Source organism: Anguilla anguilla, chromosome 1, assembly GCF_013347855.1.
Source record: "Anguilla anguilla isolate fAngAng1 chromosome 1, fAngAng1.pri, whole genome shotgun sequence".
Classification (NCBI taxonomy): Eukaryota; Metazoa; Chordata; class Actinopteri; order Anguilliformes; family Anguillidae; genus Anguilla; species Anguilla anguilla.
In genome coordinates, this window is record NC_049201.1 from 31142661 (window position 1) to 31165067 (window position 22407).

At 40.3% G+C, this 22407-nt stretch overlaps 1 protein-coding gene across 6 annotated transcripts in view; it reads right to left on the reverse strand.

Annotated features, from left to right (window-relative positions):
* Positions 1-293: 293 nt before the first annotated feature.
* Positions 294-22407, reverse strand: part of shprh (SNF2 histone linker PHD RING helicase) — a 40150-nt gene continuing 18036 nt past the window's right edge. For all 6 annotated transcript variants that reach the window (XM_035432711.1, XM_035432721.1, XM_035432730.1 and 3 more), the window contains 16 exons: positions 20827-20915; positions 20589-20681; positions 20332-20439; positions 17129-17271; positions 16737-16910; positions 14278-14340; positions 12353-12578; positions 11324-11461; positions 9770-9871; positions 9409-9480; positions 7662-7850; positions 6688-6780; positions 6212-6298; positions 5460-5638; positions 3647-3727; positions 294-2653 (listed from right to left, as the gene is read on the reverse strand). In XM_035432711.1, coding sequence (XP_035288602.1) covers positions 2557-2653; positions 3647-3727; positions 5460-5638; positions 6212-6298; positions 6688-6780; positions 7662-7850; positions 9409-9480; positions 9770-9871; positions 11324-11461; positions 12353-12578; positions 14278-14340; positions 16737-16910; positions 17129-17271; positions 20332-20439; positions 20589-20681; positions 20827-20915 — 1934 coding nt within the window. In that variant the 3' untranslated portion in view covers positions 294-2556. The remainder of the gene's footprint in view (positions 2654-3646; positions 3728-5459; positions 5639-6211; positions 6299-6687; positions 6781-7661; positions 7851-9408; positions 9481-9769; positions 9872-11323; positions 11462-12352; positions 12579-14277; positions 14341-16736; positions 16911-17128; positions 17272-20331; positions 20440-20588; positions 20682-20826; positions 20916-22407) is intronic.

A 22407-nucleotide genomic window follows, 5' to 3' on the forward strand; every position in this document is an offset into this window, starting at 1 on the left:
ATAGGAACAGCAGGCCTATAAAATGACAAGGATAACACAAAAAAACAGTCTGTAACATTTCTCACAGGAGTACAATTTCCTTTGCGTTTGCTCCAGCCAATATCACTTACAAAAAAAGCTTGCAAAATGCATGCTTTTCAAGTGCATCCACTACACAGCATAATCTTTGGCCATGAATTCATTGGAAAGCATGATTCTAATGTAGACTTTTTCAGTGTCACTGGAGTGGTATCTGTCAGTGGAGATCAAAGTGCTGTATGAAGATAGGGAATAACTACAAACCTGACCCTAAATAGAGTCAATTTTTTCAATTTATTTTCCAAGTTCCTTCATTACATATACTAATAAAGAAAAAAACTGAATGAATCATTTTAAATTTACAATGCTGAGTGTAACTTTGGTGGAGAGCTTAAAATATCGCAGGACTCACAAGCATTACTTCACATATTACAATTAATAAAGAGGTACAATGTACAGGGTACAAGTTTCTGCAAAGCATAAAAACAACTGCTCTCTCAGTGCAGATTATTCACAACAGATAATCACATTAACATGATTCGAAAGGGCCAGACCATTATTGCCAGCTTTGGATACCCATGATTTTGTAGACAAAAACGAAAGTGCAAATGTGGTAAACTTGAGTTTAATCCTGGGTCTCCTTCCAGGATTGCAATTGACAGCAATGAGTTAATAAGTCTCAATTGTTAAATAAATTTATAGCTGAAATCATGATTCAGACAAAACTGGACTACATTCAAGGTGCAATAAAGCTCCCCATAGAAAGACAGTTTATCAAGTTGAAAACAGATTTGCATGAATTAAATTTTTTTCCTGGTATGTCATTACCAGAAAAGTGAAATAAAATATGATTTGGTCTCTTAAGATCACAGTTCTCAATGTAAGGAATTATTGTCATTTTTGAAACATAAATCCTTGTGTTACCATGGATTTCAGAATAAAACAATGTACTAGCCGCCACTCATTCTTTCACTTTAAATGATTTTTTTTAATATAGCAAAGTTGCCAAGTTAGTCAGATCTCTCACAAAACATTGTCACTCTCCCATCACCTCCTTGTTCAAGGGGAAAGGAATGTTTGTTTTTTCAACACCTTTTATTTTCCAAATTTCCTGCACTTTACAAGTTGACTTTACAGGAAAAGTTTTATGGACACTGAATCATGCACTGTTTTGTGTAGGGAACAATACAAAGCTCCAGAATGTTAGACCTGATTGTCATTTCCCCAGACAACGCACTCAAAGGGGCCACTGAATGGAAGGCGATTCCACAAAGCTGACAGTCTACCACAAGCTGTAAAGGGCCAACAGCTTCCTTCCCCAACATTTTTACAACCAGGAAGTAGACTGCCCCTCCCCACGTCACAAATGCCAACTTGAAATGCATACTGATCATTTTATACTCTGAAAGAAAAACTGACATCAATAATAGGAAGCAAATGATATTCTACATTTGACTTCCAGGTCAGTGATTACGCACAGTAACTTCAATGCGTGTGTGTGTTTTTTGTTTTTTTATCAGACCACTACAAACACTTGTCTCCAGATCATCGTAAGAATGTTTGTTTATCATGATTTGGGTTCACTAACACAAGAGTTCATCTACAAACCCAATATCAGAGCTTAAACTATCATAGACCTTGAAATAAACTGATTCCACAAAAGGTTCTCCACAGAAGTATCAGATACATTGATGTTTAGACCACCTTCTGTGGGCTACACTTGACAAGCCCCGTCTAGAGGCCATTTAAACCTTTTAGCACTGAACCAGTTTCCATGGTTAATTCATTTAGGTGGTCAAGCTACCTACTATTTCACCATTCCCACATAATTCAGAAATCTGATGCTGGGAACAGAGCTGCCTGGGGTTTCTGCACTTTCATAAAGCGCAGCTGATGAAAAACACCGTACAAATTGAGGTGAAGCTGTCAAAATGCAAAGTGTAATATAGCTGAGTACAACAAAGGTGCCCTGGGAAGATTAGTGAGTGAGAAGGAGCAAATAAATAAAGTTCTTCCAAAGTGTAATGACAACAATGCATGATTAGAGAAATACACTATCAAACATTTTATTCCAATCAAATGGACACTTACGTGATTGCACAAGGGCAATTCTTTTCAAAACTGGAATGTTCTACATCAAATTTTAAAGCAGGCACTGAATATTACTAGCTGCTGGATATTATTACAATTTAAAGAAAACATTTCATATGTCCTATCCTTTCTCTTCAGTGCATACCTGGCATTTTTCCTTCACCTCAACACCGTACACCAGAGGTGACTATCTCTTGTCCTGGAGATCCAAGGCCCTGAGGGTTTATGGACTTGCCTCTCAGCTGGAATGGCAGGCAATTTGTGATCCAAGCCAAGCAAAGATGCAATCCCTGTCCAATGATGCAAATAAGATTTGAGTAGGAATGTGGACAAGCAACACCCACGGATTTCCAGTAGCCACCCCTGCTGTACCCTCTTCCCCCCCGCATGCTCTGGCCCAATGATGTGCTGGTGCTTGTGGGCACGCCTCAGCCCGGGCGACGCCGGTCACTCAAGTGCCTCGGTGTCCTCGGTGAAGAGATCTGCCAGGTCAGCCACCGTCAGCACCGAGGCCTCCGAGTGCTTCATTGTGGTGGTGCCATGACTGCAAAAGAGCATCATCACCGTCATTAGCGTCCACAGAGAGCCTCACTTGACCTCAGAGCCATTCTACATTGCCTATATGGTAACACAGCTCTATAACTATCGGTGAACTGGGCTCAAGGTTGCAGGTTCACATCCCACTGCCACTGTACACTTAAACAAGGTACTTCACCTGCATTGCAGTAAAATATTTTGCTTGCCTGCTAAACTGGTAATGTTTATAATTTTTATTTTAAAAACTCTGAAAGTCATCCAAGCAAATTAAAAAATGCAATTCAGACCACATCAATTCAATGATGAAGATCACTGTTAAGGAAATATTCATCCAAAAATGTAACAAGATAGCCCTCTTCACAACGACATCTTCACAAAATAAAAGTCAACTCTCCAAACATGATCAGGTACTGTGTTCCCTCTGTCAGTTGAGGAATTTGTGTGTCAGTACAACAACCCATCTTTTAAACTTCATATTGCAAAGTAAGTACATGTGGCCATTTCCATGCTTTCCTTGCCTCAAGTTCACTACAAACTCCATGGGAACTGTATTACAATGCCATATCGGAAAACTGGTATTGGCAAACACAACATCCTTTCAAGAAGGTATATTTCCTAATTTACAAAAACAAATCAAGTTACATTAATTGGACTGCTACCACAACACACATGAGTGACAACAATAAGATTCAACCAAGTTTGTTCAATTTTTTAAAATCAAGTTATCTTGGATATATACACAAAGGGATGCAGAGCCATCACATATGCAGTATTAAATGTGAAGCACTACCTACAGCTTGATCTCATGATGTGATCCTGAAGAACCATACACATTAATTTAAGAATTTATCCAGAAACACCAGTCTCCCTCTAAGTTGGACACATTTCACGTAACTACTGTTCTCATCGTGCCACAAGGGAGAATTACCCTAACGAAATAGAAAATTTCCCAAAGACCTTATTGCCGGGACGTTCAGTTCCTCGGCCTGGGTGAACTCACCTTTTTTCTGCTGTTTTCAGCATGGCCTGCATTCGCTCCTCTATTGTGGACTTAATGAGAAACCTGTGAACAAAAGTGGGCCTGGAGAAGGGACATGGACAGAACAGGCTTGTGGTGAGAGCAGGGTTGACAAAATGGAGGGGCTCCACGCTCAAAAAGCAGTTAGAAATCATGCCTCTCAGTCAGGTCACTAGTGAAAAAGAGACAGTTATATCAGTAACAGACCTGGGTCAAATAGATATTTAAAGTATTTTAATTACTTTTAAATAATTTTTTTGAAATGACTTGAAATTCAAATAGAGAGTATTTGCAAATACAGAATATTTAAATTACAAATTGTATTTGAAAATACAATGTGTTCGCAATTACTTTCAAATATGTCTTAAAAAACATTTAAAATACCGAATTTCCAAATACAAAGCACTTGATTTAATGGAATTATTTGAAAATACTTTCACAACATAAGGCCAGTGGTGCAACATGCACAATTGCACAAAGTTGTTGAAAGACTTGAAAAGCACTGGATTTGTGAGAACCTTTCAGCTCTGAAAGTTGAGCATTTTGTCTAATTAGAGCACAGTATTTCAATGAGAGCATGTCAGGTGACTGCTGACAGCCCCAGTCCAATTGTATTGATTTCCATTGTTAATTGGTAGTGAATATGCATGGCTGAATTCTACTTCATCAGTGCCTAACTTTACAAAATGTAAAAGATAGAACTGTATATATGGCTGTCGAATGCTCTGGAAAAAAAGAGGAAATACAGTAAAAGGCCATTAACTTTAAAAAGATTGCATTGGTACAAATAAACTGGCAAGCAGCTTATCAAGAAGTATGAGTTTGGCCATTCCCCCATGAAAAGACATGTACAGGCATTTAGGCTACTGTCTGTTAGAGGCAGCGCATGGGTTGTTTAAAATTTCCAACATAGGCTACCCTTGCTCATAATTTAAATTCAGCCCCTAGCGTTCTCAGTATTATAGCTTGCTGACATCACAAATTTTGGGTATCTGGGATACCCCCTTCAGTATGAAACCTACATTGTTGCTGGCTCAGTTGTCTATCACTGAAATAGTTCAAAATAATTTTAAATTGAATTAGTATTTTTATGTATTTTTAAAAGGCTCTAAATTCTATTTGAAAAAGTATCTGGTTTCCCAGGAAAGTATTTATTTAAAGCAATGTATTTTTAAATAGTATATGTGAAAGTATTTGGTTCTCCATTAAAATAATTTAAATAAAGTATCAAAAATCAAAAGTATCAAAGTATCAAGTATCAAAAATCAAAAATCAAGTATTTCATGTGTAATTGTATTTGAAATACTTCAAATATGTATTTACATGCATTTTCAAATGCAAATACCTATTTGTATTTGACCCAGGTCGGATCAGTAACCTATTTGCTTTAATAAAGGCAAAATAAAATAAAAGCCAAATGAATGAATCTTGGGCTTCAACAACCTGAAAGAGAGTAACCATGTTTTTTTATGGATGTGCAAATTTAATTGCCTCTAATGCTCACAAAGACAAAATAAAAGCATTTCAGCTCTAGGCCATTGACAGTGCCACAGGCGTGTGGCAGAGTAAGGACATGTTACTTGTAAGGTTTCAAATACACCATTTTCACAGACCACTGTTGGATAGTATGAAAGGGTAGTGATTTCTTTTCACAGATGCATCCTGTCATTGGTGTATGGCATACTCTGACTTGAACACAAGCGACTCGAGCGTGGGTCCCTTAAATGTATGTTTATGAAAAAGGTACAGGACTGCTGTGACAGTACTTCTGACAGCAGTTCTGACTGGAGCTGACCTGGTTTGGCCGATACGGTGGACCCTGCCGATGGCCTGCAGCTCATGGGCGGGGTTGAGGATAGGCTCCACCAGGAGGACATGCGTGGCCTCGATGATGTTGAGACCGTTTGACCCCGTGTGCAATGGGAGCAGCAGGATGTTGATATTTTCCTGATACTTAAAGGAAGAGAGGTTTTCCTGGAGGACAAAGGCATCAAAAACTTATTAATAACACTGTTTCTGTAGTTACTATTTACCATCAGCATGATTAAAGGATCAATGATTAAAGCCATTCAAAATCAGTTAACCTCGTAAAGATTAACCTCGTGTAATAGTAAAATGCCATCAGCCCAACAACTGATTGGCAACACAATCCCTTGCGTTCCATCACTGATGATTATAAGGGATGTGCTTATGAAAAAGAACTGTGAATACAAAATACTATTCCATGTTGAAATGGGAGTAACAGTGTTATGGAAGGAGTTTAATACTGCTTACCTTACAGGCTGCGGAGCTAATTGCAGCAGGGACTATTTATATTCATAATACATTAAACATGAAGATGCTGCCACTTTCATGTTTCAAAATGTAAAATTTGTGACTGTTGTTGATTAAACGTGTTTACATTAACATCTTTAAAGAGCTTTAATTTAGCATATTAAAACAAAATGTGCTCCACAACATAACATTTTTATGTGTGGGTTTTTTCTATGTATTTGTGCAGCATTGCACTACCAGACTCAAATAAGCAAACACAAAATGCATACAGACCTGGAACTTGTGGATCCCATTGATTTGGGAAAACTCCATGTTGTTGTCAAACAGCGCTTGAGCAATGATGTCCAGAACTCCTTGCCACTGCAGAAAAACAACAAAACCAGACCTAGACTTTCATTGGCAATATTCATTGGTCCAGTAGAAACTTCACGCTACATGGGCTGGTACATACTATACAGAAACAACTTGGTTGGTAATTTGCTACAACTTAGCAAGTGCAAAATTGTAAGGCACTGAAAATTCCTGCCAAATCAGTACAAATATGAATGAATAAAAACATCAATATCAATATTCTGATTAGAATCAAAATCCAAATAGGAATGATACACTTCTTATTAATATTAGCAAATGCTGGCCTTCCACACAAACTTGCCTGGTTGAGTAATGCAGGGACTTTACATTATATTACACTTAAGTACAGAAAGTCAGATACTGTATATCCTAATGACTGATAGAAATTCCATAGTTACCGTTGAGAAGACCAGTGACTTGGCCCCTGGGTCTGTCATCTGGATCTTCTTCAGAGCTCTCACCACTGCCTCTACCTTGGTCGAGTGGCTTCCCTGAGAGACGCATGACACCAAGCACAAATAACGAGACCAATTTTTAATCATGTGTTACTGTACTGCTTACTAGATACACAGGATATTATAATGTTTGATAACCTGGGTGATGTCATGTACATTGACATAACAGGAAAATTCAGTTAGATAACAAAAATAAGCAGCTTATCCTCCATTCAAATTGTAATGGGGAAATTGGCCAAAGCATAGTCTCATTTGCAATTCAGGTCAAATGCATACCAAATGAACGGGTGTGTGCACAAACTGGTTCTAAAATAGGAGACACTCACTTTTAAACTGTAGGAGACGAGCTGACATAAAACAAAAAATCACCTAGAAAAAGGTCTTCCTCTGTTTTGTAACATATGTAGGCCTAACAGCCATACAGTTAGCTGCAGTAAGATTATAAGTTTCACTTATACTACTTCCTTAGCTAGCTAGCTCGCCTGCTTGCCTTGTTAGCAAGCAGACTAGCAAACAACTTCAGCAGCAGCCACTAACAAGTGAGCTTGAAGCTTTAGTCCCCCTGCCATTATAATAAATGCAGCCCGTTGCTTTTTGCAGATTCTTTGTTATTCCTAGCACTACAGTACATAATAACAAATGGATGATACCTTTGTTTCAACTAATATACGTTGCCTCATAAAACGTATTCCCATTGTGACCCTCACAAACAAAGCACAAAAATGCATTCTCAAACACAAGACTAAAAGAGTAACAGGGGGATTATTTATTTAACCAGAAGTTTTTAGATTAAAATCTCTTTGGTAAGAGAGACCAGATCATAAATCCACAATAACATCAAACTCAGATGTCCACAGACGGGCCAGTTTGACAAGGCTGCCATCATGGACGTCTAGTATGTGTTGTCCTAGGCTGACCTTGACTGGGATCTCCTGTCCCTGGCTGGCCATGTGGGTGGTGAACACATAGGAGATCTCAGTGTGGGAGGTGGTCTGCCTGCAGATGGCGCACTTGATGGCGCGGCGGCGAGTGCCCACGCTGTATTGCTCCACGATGATAGCGATGCATTGGTTGCAGAAGCAGTGTCCACACGTTAGGACCGCCCACTGACCGTAACCGAGGAGACAGAACACGCATTGAACATGTAGATTTACATACATGGGTGGGTTTGCATATTTTTTGTGTTAATAAGTCCACTGTTTAATATCTGTCTAATATCTATCTGTTAATTTAGTCCACTGTTTTTGTTTGCATTGTTTGTAGATTCTGACCAATAACAAAGCTGTACAATTAAGTGTCCATCTGAGAAAATAAAGATTTACTGATTGACATAAATTCAACAAAGAAATATTCCTGCACCATCTACCATTAAGTGCGGGACATCAATTTTACAACATTTATTTTTTTAAGGGATTAACATTACATCAACAAAAATATGTCTCCTCTTAGAGGGAGGGAAATATAACATAACATCTGGCTTTCAAGAAAACATTATAGAATTTCAACTTGTACATAAAGGGGGACTTCAGTTTTTGATGGTAAATTGACAAAAATGTCAACATTTACAACATAATTAAATAGCCACTGATATCTAAATATCTATTTTTCTAGGTATCAGTCTCCCATCCTGGAATAAATTGCCCATATGACAGGTTTTGCATCACAGGGCAGTCCCAACTCTTCTTGAGAGCCGGTAATTCTCAAAAAGCATTTCTTGGAGCATGGGGCAGGTGGGGAACTCATTTTTTTCCCCAGACAGTGCCCAGGCTACCACCAACAGGAGTACTGAAGCAAACAAGACACTGTACTTGATTAGCCAGAATGTGTTACCAATCACTGCCAGTGAACCTTGGTTAATGCGACCAGTTTATTTGATGACTTTCAAGAAGAATAGGCTGTTCTTTATGATTTCAACGAGGACATTAGTCCCTGTCATTTTGAGCACAAAGACACTACAGGGGAACTGCAACAGTGTGAAAGGCAGCAAGATATAGCTGCTTCAGCTTGCACTGAATTAATGCTAAACTGTGGACAGCAGTTAAGTACAGTGTGGAGTTGCTGACAGGATAACATTACATTTCTAGCTAGCTGGCTTGATAGTTTGCGGGCCAAGCTAGTGTTTCTAGTCATCTAACTATAAGTTTAGATGCCTTACTAGAGTTTAGATGCAAACAAGAAATTTAACATGCCATCAATCAATTATTAAAGATACATTTTTCAACCATTTGCACAGGTCTTCAGGAGCTATCTCTTTGCCAAACTGCATCAGTGTGCAAATATACAAAAAAATCTAGTAAACTAGCTACCAAATCTAGCTATTGTAATCTAGAATTTTACACTTTTTCTTGCAGGATGATGATGATGATGATAATTTTCAACAGCACATCCCAGCATCTTGTATCATAATATTCAGCCCTTATTCTTCAAATAAGAGAAGCACAAATTATTTGTGTCTTCCTATCCTACATGTATATTTACTAGTCGCTGAAGTCCAATCCACTCCTAACTACTTAACAAAGGCAGTAAGCAACCACAGCTAGTGTTTCTTGCATTCAAACAGTGGCCAAATCAGTAAAATACAACATCAAATTAGAGTGAAGTTTAACAAGTTTCTTAAAAGCAGGCTGAACTATGAGGTGGTCTACTTATGATGTCACAACTCACCTGTTGTCCAAGAGGGCGTGCACAGATGGGACATGGCTCAGGGTTCAAGCCCCCGGTGGATTTGTCCTGGGACTAGGACAAAAGGTGTTCAACATTTTAGGTGGATATTCTGTGTATCATTAGCAAATGCATATGCAAATATTAATAAAAGAAGAACGGCACAGACACTGTTCATCTCAGCAGTAAATAATTTACTAGCCTTTTGCCTCCTATCTGCACTTTTTGCAATTCCTGCCTCTCAGGGGACTGTATTTCGATCTCAGATCTTTGAACTTGTGTTTGCATTGTCAGGCACTCTGGATAAAAGCATTTGCCAAATAATGTAAAGGTAAAGTCATGCGTGCAAGAAGACCAGGCTTACCTTCTCAAGGTTTGTGAGGTATAGAAACTGCCCTAATTTCTTCTGTAGCTGCGATTTTGCCAAGGCTCGGTCATTCAACAACTTCACCCTATTCTGCTCCACCTAAAAAAGAAATGTTGCTACAATGAGTGTTTGTGAGTGTTACATTACAGAGGGCAATTCTGATGGCCATTTGTACAGTTGGGCTGCATTCAGTATGTTGGGATGGGAAGCTGGTGGGAAATAGTCCAAAGATGGCAAAACATACTCCATAATCTTAAACTGTGGAAGTTCCCAGCATTCACTCTTCAGAGCATTTTGTGCAGCACTGCCACTATTGGAGATGTTAGGCTAAGAATTTGGTTCACAACTATTTGGACGGATAAAGTGTGGGTACTGCTGTGATATTTCTGCATGTGTCATAAGTAGGGACACCAGTATATCGAGGGAAGTTCTCACGTGAAATTCAGTCATCCCTCAGCAACTGGACAATAGTGGCCTCTTGTCAGTTAATTATCACGTTGCCCCTCCCCAGTAATCTACATCTCAACAAAAAACCTATACAAAGCACTGTCTATAATCCATTAAATAAAACTGACAAAATCTACGCCTGCCATTAGAAGTAGTAATATCAAAAAAGGCCAAGTTACAACAAACAATCTTAAAGAAGCTTTATTTCAAAGCAATGCTACCCAATGTTTCCTAAATTATTTAATTTACATTGGCCCTGTGTTTTTTCTTCTTATCATCAGAAGAGATTGTGGTCATTCAAAAATATGTCTGTGTGACCACAGTTCACAGCATTTATCAATTCTCAGATTCATTCTGTTATTTTCACTGACACTGGAATCCCTCTCATAGTTCATTTCAGACTGTGACAAATTTTTTGCCAGTACCTAGTTGTTTTTGTACCTGTATTGATTTAGTGCAAACATAAATTGATTCTGTTGGTGTGCAGTGTACCAGGAGGGAACTGTTGCTCAAAAATCTTTTGTGTGACATTCTCTCCTCTACCTGGGGTACTAAATGAACCAATTGCTTTTATAAAGATCACAATTGATCACTAATTGTAGCAATAGTCAAGTGATTGCTACAACCCAAAGCCTACAGTGACCCCACAGGGATATAGATGGTAATGGAAGCTGAAACTGGCCCACTTGCCCTAGACTTAGATATACTGGTGTCCAGTGGTGTAGGTTCCGTTTGGACATTGGGTGGGACACATTAAGTGGGGGGTGTGGGGGTCCTCCCCCAGGAAATTTTGAGCGTCAAACACTTCATTTCCTGCATTCTGGTGAATTTGTATGCACCAATTTGTGCCTTGTCTGCATAAATGTATGGTGAAAATGTCTTTATTTATGTAAAGGAAAACACAAAATTCAGTTTTTATTGGGGGGGACAAATGCACGTGTTCTAAATATTGAGGGGGACGTATCCCCTGCGTCCCCCCTGAAATCTACGTCTATGCTGGTGTCCCTAGTCATCATGCCAAGAAAGTCTTCTGGTCTCTTAGTACTGTATACTGCTACACCATATTATTTTCATGGAGTTCTGAGGGGTGACCCAATCTCTTACCTCATGTGGCTCAATGATGTGCAGAACCTTTGGCTTGGGCTCATCTGGGTGGCGGACACGCAATCGCTCTGTGGCCATGCCCAGCTCATCGATCGCTGACACGTGGTCTCTCAGCACCATCCAGTACTCATGCAGCAGCTGTCCACGCAGGGAAAAGGAAGACCAATCACCATCACTTTCACTGACACACATGGATGGAAAATCCCATTACAGTCACTATTAAAGCCAATCAGTGTGTCACCATTACAGTCACACATTCACTGGAAAAAGAAAAATACAAAATGGCAACAGGAAAAACCAAATCAAGCAACCAAAAAAGGGGGGAAAAAACATTAAATATTTTCTAAATCATGCTAAGTTACACAACTGAAGCCTGATTCACTCAATGGATGTTCCAGATATCAATGAACAACTGAGTGAGAGGCATTGCTAGATACTGCAGGTCTAGATCTCCAAAGCATGGAGCATAAACAGATGTTCTACAAACCTGCAGAAATACTCCAAGAATATTTTCTCAAAATGCCGAACATATAGAACATTTGCTCAAAATGCAGGAAGACCGACTCAGTAACACTCAGACATTTTTGCAGACACTGATCTCTTAACTTTTCCAAAGGCTAGAACAAAAAGGCATGGAGAAGCAGCTTTTAGCTATTATGGTCCTAGCCTTTGGAACAGCCTGCCAGAGGATCTACGAGTTTCTGAATCTGTGGACATTTTTAAAAGAAATCTTAAGACACACCTTTTTGGCATTGCTTTTGCCTAGGTTTCTGCATTGCTTTATTTATTTATGTTTATTTATTTATTATTATTATTTGTTTGTTTCTTTCCTTTCTTTTTAATTATTTTAATTTTTCTTAGCAATTATTTTCTGTGAAGCGCATTGAGTTGGACTTACTGTATGAAATGTGCTATACAAATAAAGTTTGATTGATTGACTGATTGATTTACGTATTCTTCTGTCTAGTGATTCTGAGAAATGAAAAAGAAAAATAAGAGGAATATTACCCACAGTGACGCTGTGCATACCTTGTACTCTTTCTTCCAGGTCTCGAAAAGCTCCATGAAGGTGTTGCCCTCTTCCCCCAGGGCTGGGTCCATGCGCCGTGCCTTGGCGAAGGATAGGATGGCCTTCAGCGCACGCTCCGTCTCACTGGCGGCCCACAGGCCACGGCTTGTTGTAGGCAACCGGTCGTCCACCAAGCCCTCCTCGTCCTCGATCATTTCTTCGAAGATGGCAGTCTGCCCCTTCACACTGAATCAGTGAGAGCAAGGATGTTTGTGATGCGGTACTGGAGAGGAATCAATTCCATTTTCCATTCCTTCATTAATTTCATTTCATTAACTGACTCCAAGTCTGCGAGTAAGATTACTCATAATGAGCCATTTCATTTAATTTCAAATTTTCAACTTATTAAATTTTTCAAGGGGAAGGAGATTCTGAAATGAATGACAATACTGGATATCAACACTGATAACAACACCGATATTGATTTGATGAATTATTTTACCTCCTTGGTTCAGGAAGTAAGCTTATTAGTGAAATCACGTGTTGTAGTACATGGCTGGAGCAAATACTTGCAGACACAGCAGCCCTCAGGACCAACTAGGGCGGCTGTGTAGCACATTGGGTAAGAAACTGGGCTTATAACCGAAAGGTCATAGGTTCGATTCCTGGATATGGCACTGCCGTTGTAACCTTGAGCAAGGTACTTAACCTGCATTGCTTCAGTATATATCCAGCCGTGTAAATGAATGCACATGTAAAATGCTGTGTAAAAAAAAAAAAAAAAGAAAAAAAAGTTGTGTAAATTGCTCTGGATTTAGAGCATCTGCTAAATGCCTGTAATGGAGATCAGTAGTCCTGATCTACTGTATATATAGAATGTTTAACAATTTAAAAGTGTTTCATAATGCAGTCGGGAAGCTCATCTCAGCCACCACCATTGTGTAGTGCGGCAACCATTATGCACCAAAGTGCTCACCACGCATCAGTTGAGGTTAAGAGGGAGTGCATATTAAGCAAATTACACTGAGATATAATTATCTGGCCAGATTGAGAGAGCTGATTTTGGGAACTTGGTCAGGACACAGGGGAACCCCCTGCTCTTAGTAATAAATCCCATGGGATCTTTAACGACCACAGGGAGAGACCACTCAATTTAATTCAGGCATCTCCAGTCCAAGAGGGCTAGTCTCCAGGTTTTTTAGGTTTTCCTTTCAATCAGGGGCCAATCTGAGCCTTGGAGACAAGATGTGAAATGCCCTTACAAGGTTACACAATAGTAGGGCCGTATCAAGGAGTTGAGAAGTACCAAGGTCATGAGACTTAGCCCCTGAAGAGGGGTTGAAAAAAATGTATTTCCCCAATCTAAATAGATGCATTTTAAGACGCTTTGCAAGCAAAACATGATGATCACTTTGGACCCATGTCAAGCAGTAATTAGGCTATACAGGAGAATCAGGTTCAATGTTTATCCAACGTGTCAACTGTGGTCAGCAGTGCAATCTAGTTGAAGATTTCAACCCATAGGGAGCGCTACCACAGCCGTTTTCTGGCCTGTGTTGCCTTACTCTTTAAACCAGGGATCTCGGATTACAAGCATAGATGATTGCTGTGCCTGTAGGTTTTGCATCCAGCCTTCATTAACTTCCATTAGAGACACAGGGTGATTTGGCTGCTAGCTAGTCAGATATAATGAGCACAAGACACTACATTCATTCTAAGTAATGTTCAGAAACTGGGAAACAAGAATATGACAACCTCTAAATGAACTCAATTTGCTGTCTTCCTTCAGAGAGTCTGCAGGTAATATGACCCTCTCTCTACTTTTTTCTCTAAGTCTTTTTTTAAGTAGTGACGATAGTGACGATAAAGCCAATCAGCTCTTCTGCTGCGGGTGACCACCATATCTAGGGCAATTTTTAGACACTGGAAGTCTGAGAGTACTTACGTGTGGGAAAACAGCTTGGACTCGTAGTCAGTGAACAGCTCATCGGCTTTGCAGAACACACAGCTGAAACAGGAAGGGAAACAAAGCCTAGTGAAATGGCTACTCTTAGTATAGCTGTAAGCTGCTACAAAGGCAGGAGCCATTTACATGCTCACTTACTTCACTGCACTACCACACAGTAGCCTGCTCTTGCACACTTAATTCCAAACTTAAGCAAGTACTACTCGTCTAAACACTGAGTTCTGCAGTCATAGAGTTGAATCAATGGTTTAAATTTCCTCCAAACTACATTTGAAGTGCACCAAACACAGTTTTCAGTCAAGTTTTTTTTTTATATAGCTTGTCCTGGTTTTGCGGCACTTGAGTCATCATGTGTACTCAATGGCCACTTTTTTGGTGCACCTTTCTAGTACTAGGTAGGTCCCTCCCCCCTCTCCCCTTTGTCTCCCAGACAGCCTGAATTCTTTGTGGCATGGATTCAACAAATTGTTGGAAACATTCCTCAGGGATTTTGGTCCATGCTGACTTGATAGCATCACAGGTTTTTGGGCCACATACTCATGCTGCAAACCTTCCGATCCAACTCATCCCACAAGTGCTCTACTGGATTGAGATCTGGGGATTGTTCAGGCCATTGGAGTAAAGTGAACTCACGGTCATGTTTGTGAAACCAGCTTAAGACGACATGCTTTGTGACATGGTGCATTAAAGGCATACTATGAACGATTTTTACTTATAATATTATAAAATGACCGTGCTAAGGCATATCTATAACATCTATAACATGTTCCAATGTTCCAGTTATCGGGGAATCACACTCCTTAGCCTCCTTGGTAAAGTCCATGCTAAGGTGCTGGAAAGGAGGCTACGACTGATAGTCGAACCGCAATTTCAGCGGTTCGACTATCATGGGTTTCGTTCAGGCCACAGAACAGCAGACCTACTTTTTATCCTCTCATAGGTATTTTAGAGGGCATGGGAATTTGCCTATCCAGCCTGCATGTGTTTTATGGATTTGGACCCTGTGGTATCTTGTGGGAGGTGCTGCTGGAGTATGGAGTATGGGGTGCCGGGGGGTCATAATTGCGAGCCATTCGGTACCTATACACTCATAGTGAGAGCTGTGTTCACATTCTTGGCACTAAGTCGGAGCTCGTTAAAAGTGGTTGTCGGATTTCATCAAGCGTGCACCTTGTCTCCCCTCCTGTTCCTGGAATTCATGGACAGGATTTCAAGGCACAGCCAAAGTATGGAGTGTCTCTGGTTTGGGCACATAGGAGTGGCATCTCTGCTGTTTACGAATGATGTCGTCCTCTTGTTCTCATCGTACTGTGACCTTCAATGCGCACTGGAATGGTTTGCAACTGAGTGTGATGCAATCGAGATGAGGATCAGCAGCACCAAGTCTATGGTCATGGTCCTCTCCTGGAGAAAGATTGCTTGTCCCCTTCAAGTGAGGGGGGAGCAACCGCTCAGGTGGAGGGGTTCAAGTATCTCAAGGTCTTATTCAGAATTGAGAGGAAAAAGGGATAGGGAGATCAACTGCCATCTAGGTGCAGAGGGCGCAAAAATGTGGGCATTGTATTAGACGCTGGTGGTGAAGAAGGAGCTGAGCCAAAAAGAAAAGCTCTTGATTCAACAGTAAATCTTAGTCTCTAATCTCACCTATGATCGCGAGCTATGGTTAGTTACTGAAAGTGTGAAATTGTGAATACAATTGGCAAAATGGGGTTTCTCCATAGGTTTGCAGGGCTAACTCTCTGTGACAGAGTGATGAGCTCAGCCATGCGAGAGGACCTCAAAGTAGAGCTCCTCCACATTGAAAGGAGTAGGTTGAGGTAGTTTGGACATCTGATAAAGAAGCCTCCTGGGCGCCTCCCTTTGGAGGTGTTCCAGGCATGGCCATCTGAGAGGAGACCCAGGGACAGACCTAGGACATGCTGAAGAGATTATATCTATCGACTGGCCTAGGATCGCTTCGAGATACCCTGGGATGACTTGGGGGAAGTTGCTAGGGAGAGGGACGTCTGTTTGCCGTTTCCACCGCGACCCTGATCTGGACTAAGCTGTTTAGAAAAATGGAGCAGGTGTACCTAATAATGTAGCCACTGAGTGTAATTTGCAGTAAAATTATTGAAATTATTTTTCAATATCCCCCAAGCCACATACTATACACAGCTGACCCTGTTAAACCTATCCACCTAAACCGGTACCAAGAGAATTCTGGTTCTTGATAGGCCACTCAAAGATATTTGAACTCTTGATAAGGTGGCATAAAATTCAGGGGAACAGCAGTGTTACATCTTATTTCATATTCTGAGTTTTGGCTTCTGCAAACTATCGAAGGACCATTTTAGATGGAATTTACAATTAAATAGTGCGTGACATTACAATTCTTATTTATTAGGATAATGTAACATGAGACCCCTGCCCTGCCTAGTGTTCACTGTTTTGCTCACTTGTTTAGCGGCAGACGAACAGGCCTCAGGTGACAGATAGTGGCCTCCTCGATCACCTTCTTTGAGGGCGGGCCCTCCAGCTTCTTCACGGCATCCTGTACGGTTTTCTGGGACTTCATCAGGTCATCCATCTGTGAGCTAAGAAGAAACTGCAGACCCCGCCCATCACGGAACCTAGGAGAGCATCGTCATTACAGCCAAAAACAAGCAATCATATACACCCACACACATTTCACACATGGCCACATTTTTCGGAAACCTACACGTGTATTGATTCAATGAAATGCACATTCCCTCCGACATGTATGTACATACCAGCACGAACACAAGATTCCAGGCACATCCATACCTGCAGATGCACACAAAAACATAATCACACACTGGAATCGTACTTGTCTGCCATGGAGATCTTCTTGGCTTCCTGCTTGTAACTGCAAGTCAGCTCATTCTGGATGCGAAGGACGAGGTCATCATCAATGGAACACTGGATTGCTCGCTGTATGACATCCAACCACCAGGGGGAGCGCTGTTGCACCTTCAGTCCAGTAGACAAAATGTTAAAGTATAATCTCTGAGATACAAATGCGTTAGGAAACAAATACTTTGGGAGTCTGAAATGTTTTTAGCTTTGATGTGGTTTCTAAATACTCCAATTTTAAGAATAAGAATCCTGTACTTACTGAAACCCTTTACCTACCGTTTCTTTTTTAAATAAGTTTCTCTCATGTTGGTAATAAAGGTCTCCTTAAATGAACAAATAATCATACCTGCTGGGATCTCATTTCTGCATTCATACAATGAGCCCCATGATGTTTGGGACAAAGAAATGTTTTATCTTGATTTGGCTCAGTACTCCATAATTTTTATACAGATTGGTTTCACCATGTGGAAATTGCAGCACATTTTATATATAGCCCCCATCTCAGAGCACCATGATGTCTGGGGCATATTAATGTTATGGAAATGAAAGTAGTCATGTTTAGTACTTTGTGGCATATACTTTGCATGCAATGACTGCTTGAAGTCCGTGACCCATAGACATCACCAGACGCTGAGTATCTTCTCTGGTGATGCTCTGCCAGGTCTGTACTACAGCCATTTTCAGCTTGTTTCGGGCTAGTTGCCTTTTGAAGGTTTCTCTTCAGCATATGAAATGCATGTTAAATTGGATTCAGATCGGGTGAATGACCTGGCCTGTCAAGAATCTTCCAGTTTTTGGCTTTGAAAAACTCCTTTTCAGCAGTATGTTTGGGATCATTGGGCCTCATTCACCAATATTTTCCTAAGTTTTTCTTAAATTTGTTCTTGAGAAAATTCCTAAGAAAAGTCTACGTCAGATTCATGACGTGTTCTTAAACTGCAGAATTGTTCGCACATGTGTTCTTAAAATTATGAATCCCATTGTCCTCATAAGTGTAAAGCATGTGCCAGTTGTTCCTAATTAGCATAGGTAAACGCCCTGCCAATCCCCATAAAAGGGCATGAGACTACAGGGCCGTGTGCACACACAGAAATCAAAAAGAAAAGTTGAGTGTGAATGAAGTCAATAATGCCCAAACAAAAATCTAAAGACGGTGGAGCACCGGACTCCAAACGTAAGAAAAACTTCAGTAGTTCTGAAGTGGGGATATTGCTGTGGGAAGTGAACGGCAAACGATCTGTCATATTTAGTAGCGTCAGTTGTGGATATAAAATAACACAAAAAAAGATGCATGGGATGATATTACTCGTTCAGTGAACGCTGTATCCGGAGAAGGGCGCACAACTGATGAAGTAAAAAAAAGATTTGATGTAAAATCTGAGGCAAAAAAAAAAAAAAAATACTGGTGGGAGTGTGCGCAAGGAATTGCGTGTTATGAATTCAAACGACAAAGCGCTTCTCATCACATTAATACCGCTAATTAAATCAACCGGCAGTAAACTACATCGGAGTAAACCCGTCGCTGCACAGAACACTGCATAAAAAATGTATTGCCAGTCATTTTGGTGTCACCCCCCTAGTAACGTTCTCTTCTTTAACATGTCCATGTGTTTAAAAAGTGTTAACTAAAGTGCTTCGTTTGTATTCAAAATTTAAACATTTGCTTTTGCAGTATAGACCAAACATTGCATAATTGAAACCCCCAAAAATAAAAGGTCACTACAATGGTTTGATTTTTATCATTTACTCCCGCTGAGTCAACCACCCTCTGAGGCAGAACCTGGCACCTTAATGCTTTGTAAAATAATGAAAATAATGATTAAAAAATATTATAAGTTATAAAAATATTATTGTAATTTAAATCCTATAACATTATACAACTGTACAATTGAAGAAAACGCAATAACCAATTATTTTGCACAAACATGTCAGCACTCAAGTGTGCTCTTGAGTGTGCGTATATTCTGTTCTTACCTAAGAACAAATCCCAAATAAGAAAACATTGGTGAATGTCAGAATCTTCGTGAAAGCTGCGTAAGTGGGTTTTAAGAAGAAAATTCTTCTTAAGAACGGTTGGTGAATGAGGCCCATTGTCTTGCTACAGGATGAAGCATTGTCTAATGAGTTTGGAGGCTTTTGCTTGGACTTTAGCAGAGTACATGGTTCTGTACACTTTAAAATTAATTCTGCTGCTACTGTAAGCAGTTACATCAACAATGAAGACAAGTGAGCCAGGAACTGTGGCAGCCATACATGCCCAAACCATAACACCACCACCAGGTTTCATAGCTGGGGGACGTTTAAGGTCTTGGGCAGTTCCTGGCCTCCAGACTTGCTCTTGCCATCACGCCAATACAAGTGAATTTTGGTCTCATCTGTCCACAAGACCTTTATCCATAACTCAGCAGGCTCTTTTAAGTACTTCTCAGCTGTAACCTGGCCATTCTGTTTTTGTGACTAACTAGTGGTTTGCATCTTGCAGCAAAGCCTCTGCAGTCTTCTGTGGACAGCAGTCACTGACACATCCAGGTCTGGCTCCTGAAAAGTGTTTTCTTTGTTATGGTTCGAATTCATCAATTGTAGAGGTCTTCTTTAGCCTACCAAGTCCTTGTGATTACTGAGCTCATCAGTGCTTTCTTTCTTCTTAATTATGTTCCAAACAGTTGAATTTGTATAAGCCAATGGTTAGGCCTACGCGGGGGGGGGGCGATGTATCAGTGCTGTAATTTCTACATGGTAGAATACACCAAATTTTTAAGAAAAAAAAAAATTATAAAAGCTGAGAATCTGCACTTTAACCACATTAGTTTGACCAAATTAACCAACTGTTTGGTTACAAGTCAAAAATTTTGGAGTACAGAGAAAAATCAAAGAAAAAGAATGTAATCTTTGTCCGAAACGTTATGGAGCTCACCGTTTTTGTTTTTTAGGACAGCTTTATGAATAATCTAAAACAATGCATACATTTACTGGCAAAAATGACATTAAAATATTTTTAATGCATAATATAATTCATCATGTCAGTTCACTAGTCAGCTCAGTCGCTAAAGGTCTTTGCACTGGCTGAGCCCTATTGTCAAGAAAATGCAAGTTCAGTTCTTCACTGCTGGGCTTCACAAAGCATGGTAGACACACAGCCCACTCTGCCATTGGTCCGAAAGGCCTGTTGCTGACCTTGCGTTTGAGCTCTCTGATGTTCTGCAGAACAGGCTGTAGGGCTTCTCTTGCTTCTGACACTTCAGAGTTGGACTTGGTCATGTAGTGCTGCCTCAGCTGCTCGGCCTGGTGGAATAGACACAGTCAGAGAGAGATGCACACATGCAGACAAACACACACACACACACACACACGGGCAAGTACACATGAGCACACACATGTTCACCGCATAAATACACAAAAGATAACTTGTGACAAAGTGGGAGCAAACTCACCTCCTCTTTCAGGCGATCATCTCTAAGAGTGGGAGGTATCCCAGGGTGCTTCGCATTCAGCAGCTCCATCAAATTGTGTGTGGCGTGTAGCCTCTGTTTGACAGCAGAAAATGTACAATGAAACCACATGCTCAGTAACCTTTAAACGATTCAATCTTAAAAAGAACAGAATTCAGCAGATAATACGCTGGGCAGAGCCCCTAGTAGGCCCCTAGGAGCCCGCTGAACTTTCACTGACCTGGAGGGAGTCGGTTTTTAGTCTGCCTTTGTGCTCCTCAGAAGAGCGTAGCACCTCTCTGTAGAGCTCCACTGCCTCCACAAATTCACCTGAAAAAGACAGTAACTGCTTATGACAACATTACGTCCCCCCTTATGGTGCCAATGCCTAGAACCAGCCCAGCATCAAAATACACTATATGACCAAAAGCATCTGGACATCCCTTGGTCTGGGGCTGTTTTTCATGGTTTGGGCTAGGCCCATTAGTTCCAGTGAAGGCAAATCTTAATGTCACAGCCCACAATCACATTCTAGACAATTCTGTGCTTCCCCTACAATTTGGGGATGGCCTTTGCCTGTTTCAGCATGAAAATTCCCCCAGGCACACAGCGACATCCATATAGAAATAGTTTTGTCGAGAACGGTGTGAAGGAACTTAACTTCACAGAGCCCTGTCTTCATCCAACACCTTTGGGATCAATTGGAAAGCCAACTGCAAGCCAGGCCTAATCGCCAAATCAGTGTCATACCTCAATAATGCTCTTCTAGCTTAATGGAAGCAAATCCCTGCAGCAATGTTCCAACATCTAGATTAAAGCCTTCCCAGAAGAGTGGAGGTTGTTATAGCAGCAAAGAGTGGACCAACTCCATATTAATGCCCATAATTTTGGATGAGATGTTAGATGTCGGGGGTCCACATACCTTTAGCCATGTAGTGATAATAATCGTTCAGTGATAAATGTAGCAAAAGCACAAGCACATTTAAGGCACTCACAAGCTTTAAATCACTTAATATGTGAGGCATTTTCTACTGTTTATGAATCAGTAAGCATAGAAGCACCTAATGTTGGACAGCAGTCATTGCTGGATGGCCACTGCAACCCCAAACATTTGCAGTCAAAACTTTATTTAACCTTCAATGAACCCAATATATTTCAGCCCAATCTTTGCTTGCTAGGATGCACTGGAGGAGACAAGCTTTCAGAAAAAATTCCCAGAATGTTTTAAAACTCTGGCTTCCCTGAAACACCTTCAGAAGATATTCTAAAGACTGATAAAATGTTGCTGTCTTCTTTCATTTTATCTTTGATATGAACTGGGCTTAGAACTGTAATTATCAGACTTAAAGAGAAAAGGTTGCTACGCCATTGATAGTACGTAAGTACACGTACGTACGTAAAACAGGTACAGTACAGAGTGTCGCTTCAATAATGGTGTTTTCCATAGGTGCAAAAATGCACATTAAAATGACAATTGAATGCTAGGAGCCTATGGCTAAGAGTAGGAATGACCAACATGATGACAGCCTTGTAGATTGCTTGAACCACGCACTCAAAATCTTGATATAGGAAGCACAATATGTTGCAATTTAATTTAGTTGAAAAAATGTCACCACTGCAGCGTGATGCACAGATGATGCACAGAAAATGGGTTCTTATAAAGGTGCTCTGTTAATAACCTAATACACACTGATAATAAATGGAATGATAAAATTATTTTTAAATTGCTCTTCCAAGAGGCTTTGACTGAATTTCACAAAACTTGGACCAAAGCATGTTTTGCAAAATAACTTTAAAAGATATGAAAGAAGTTGCTAAACTT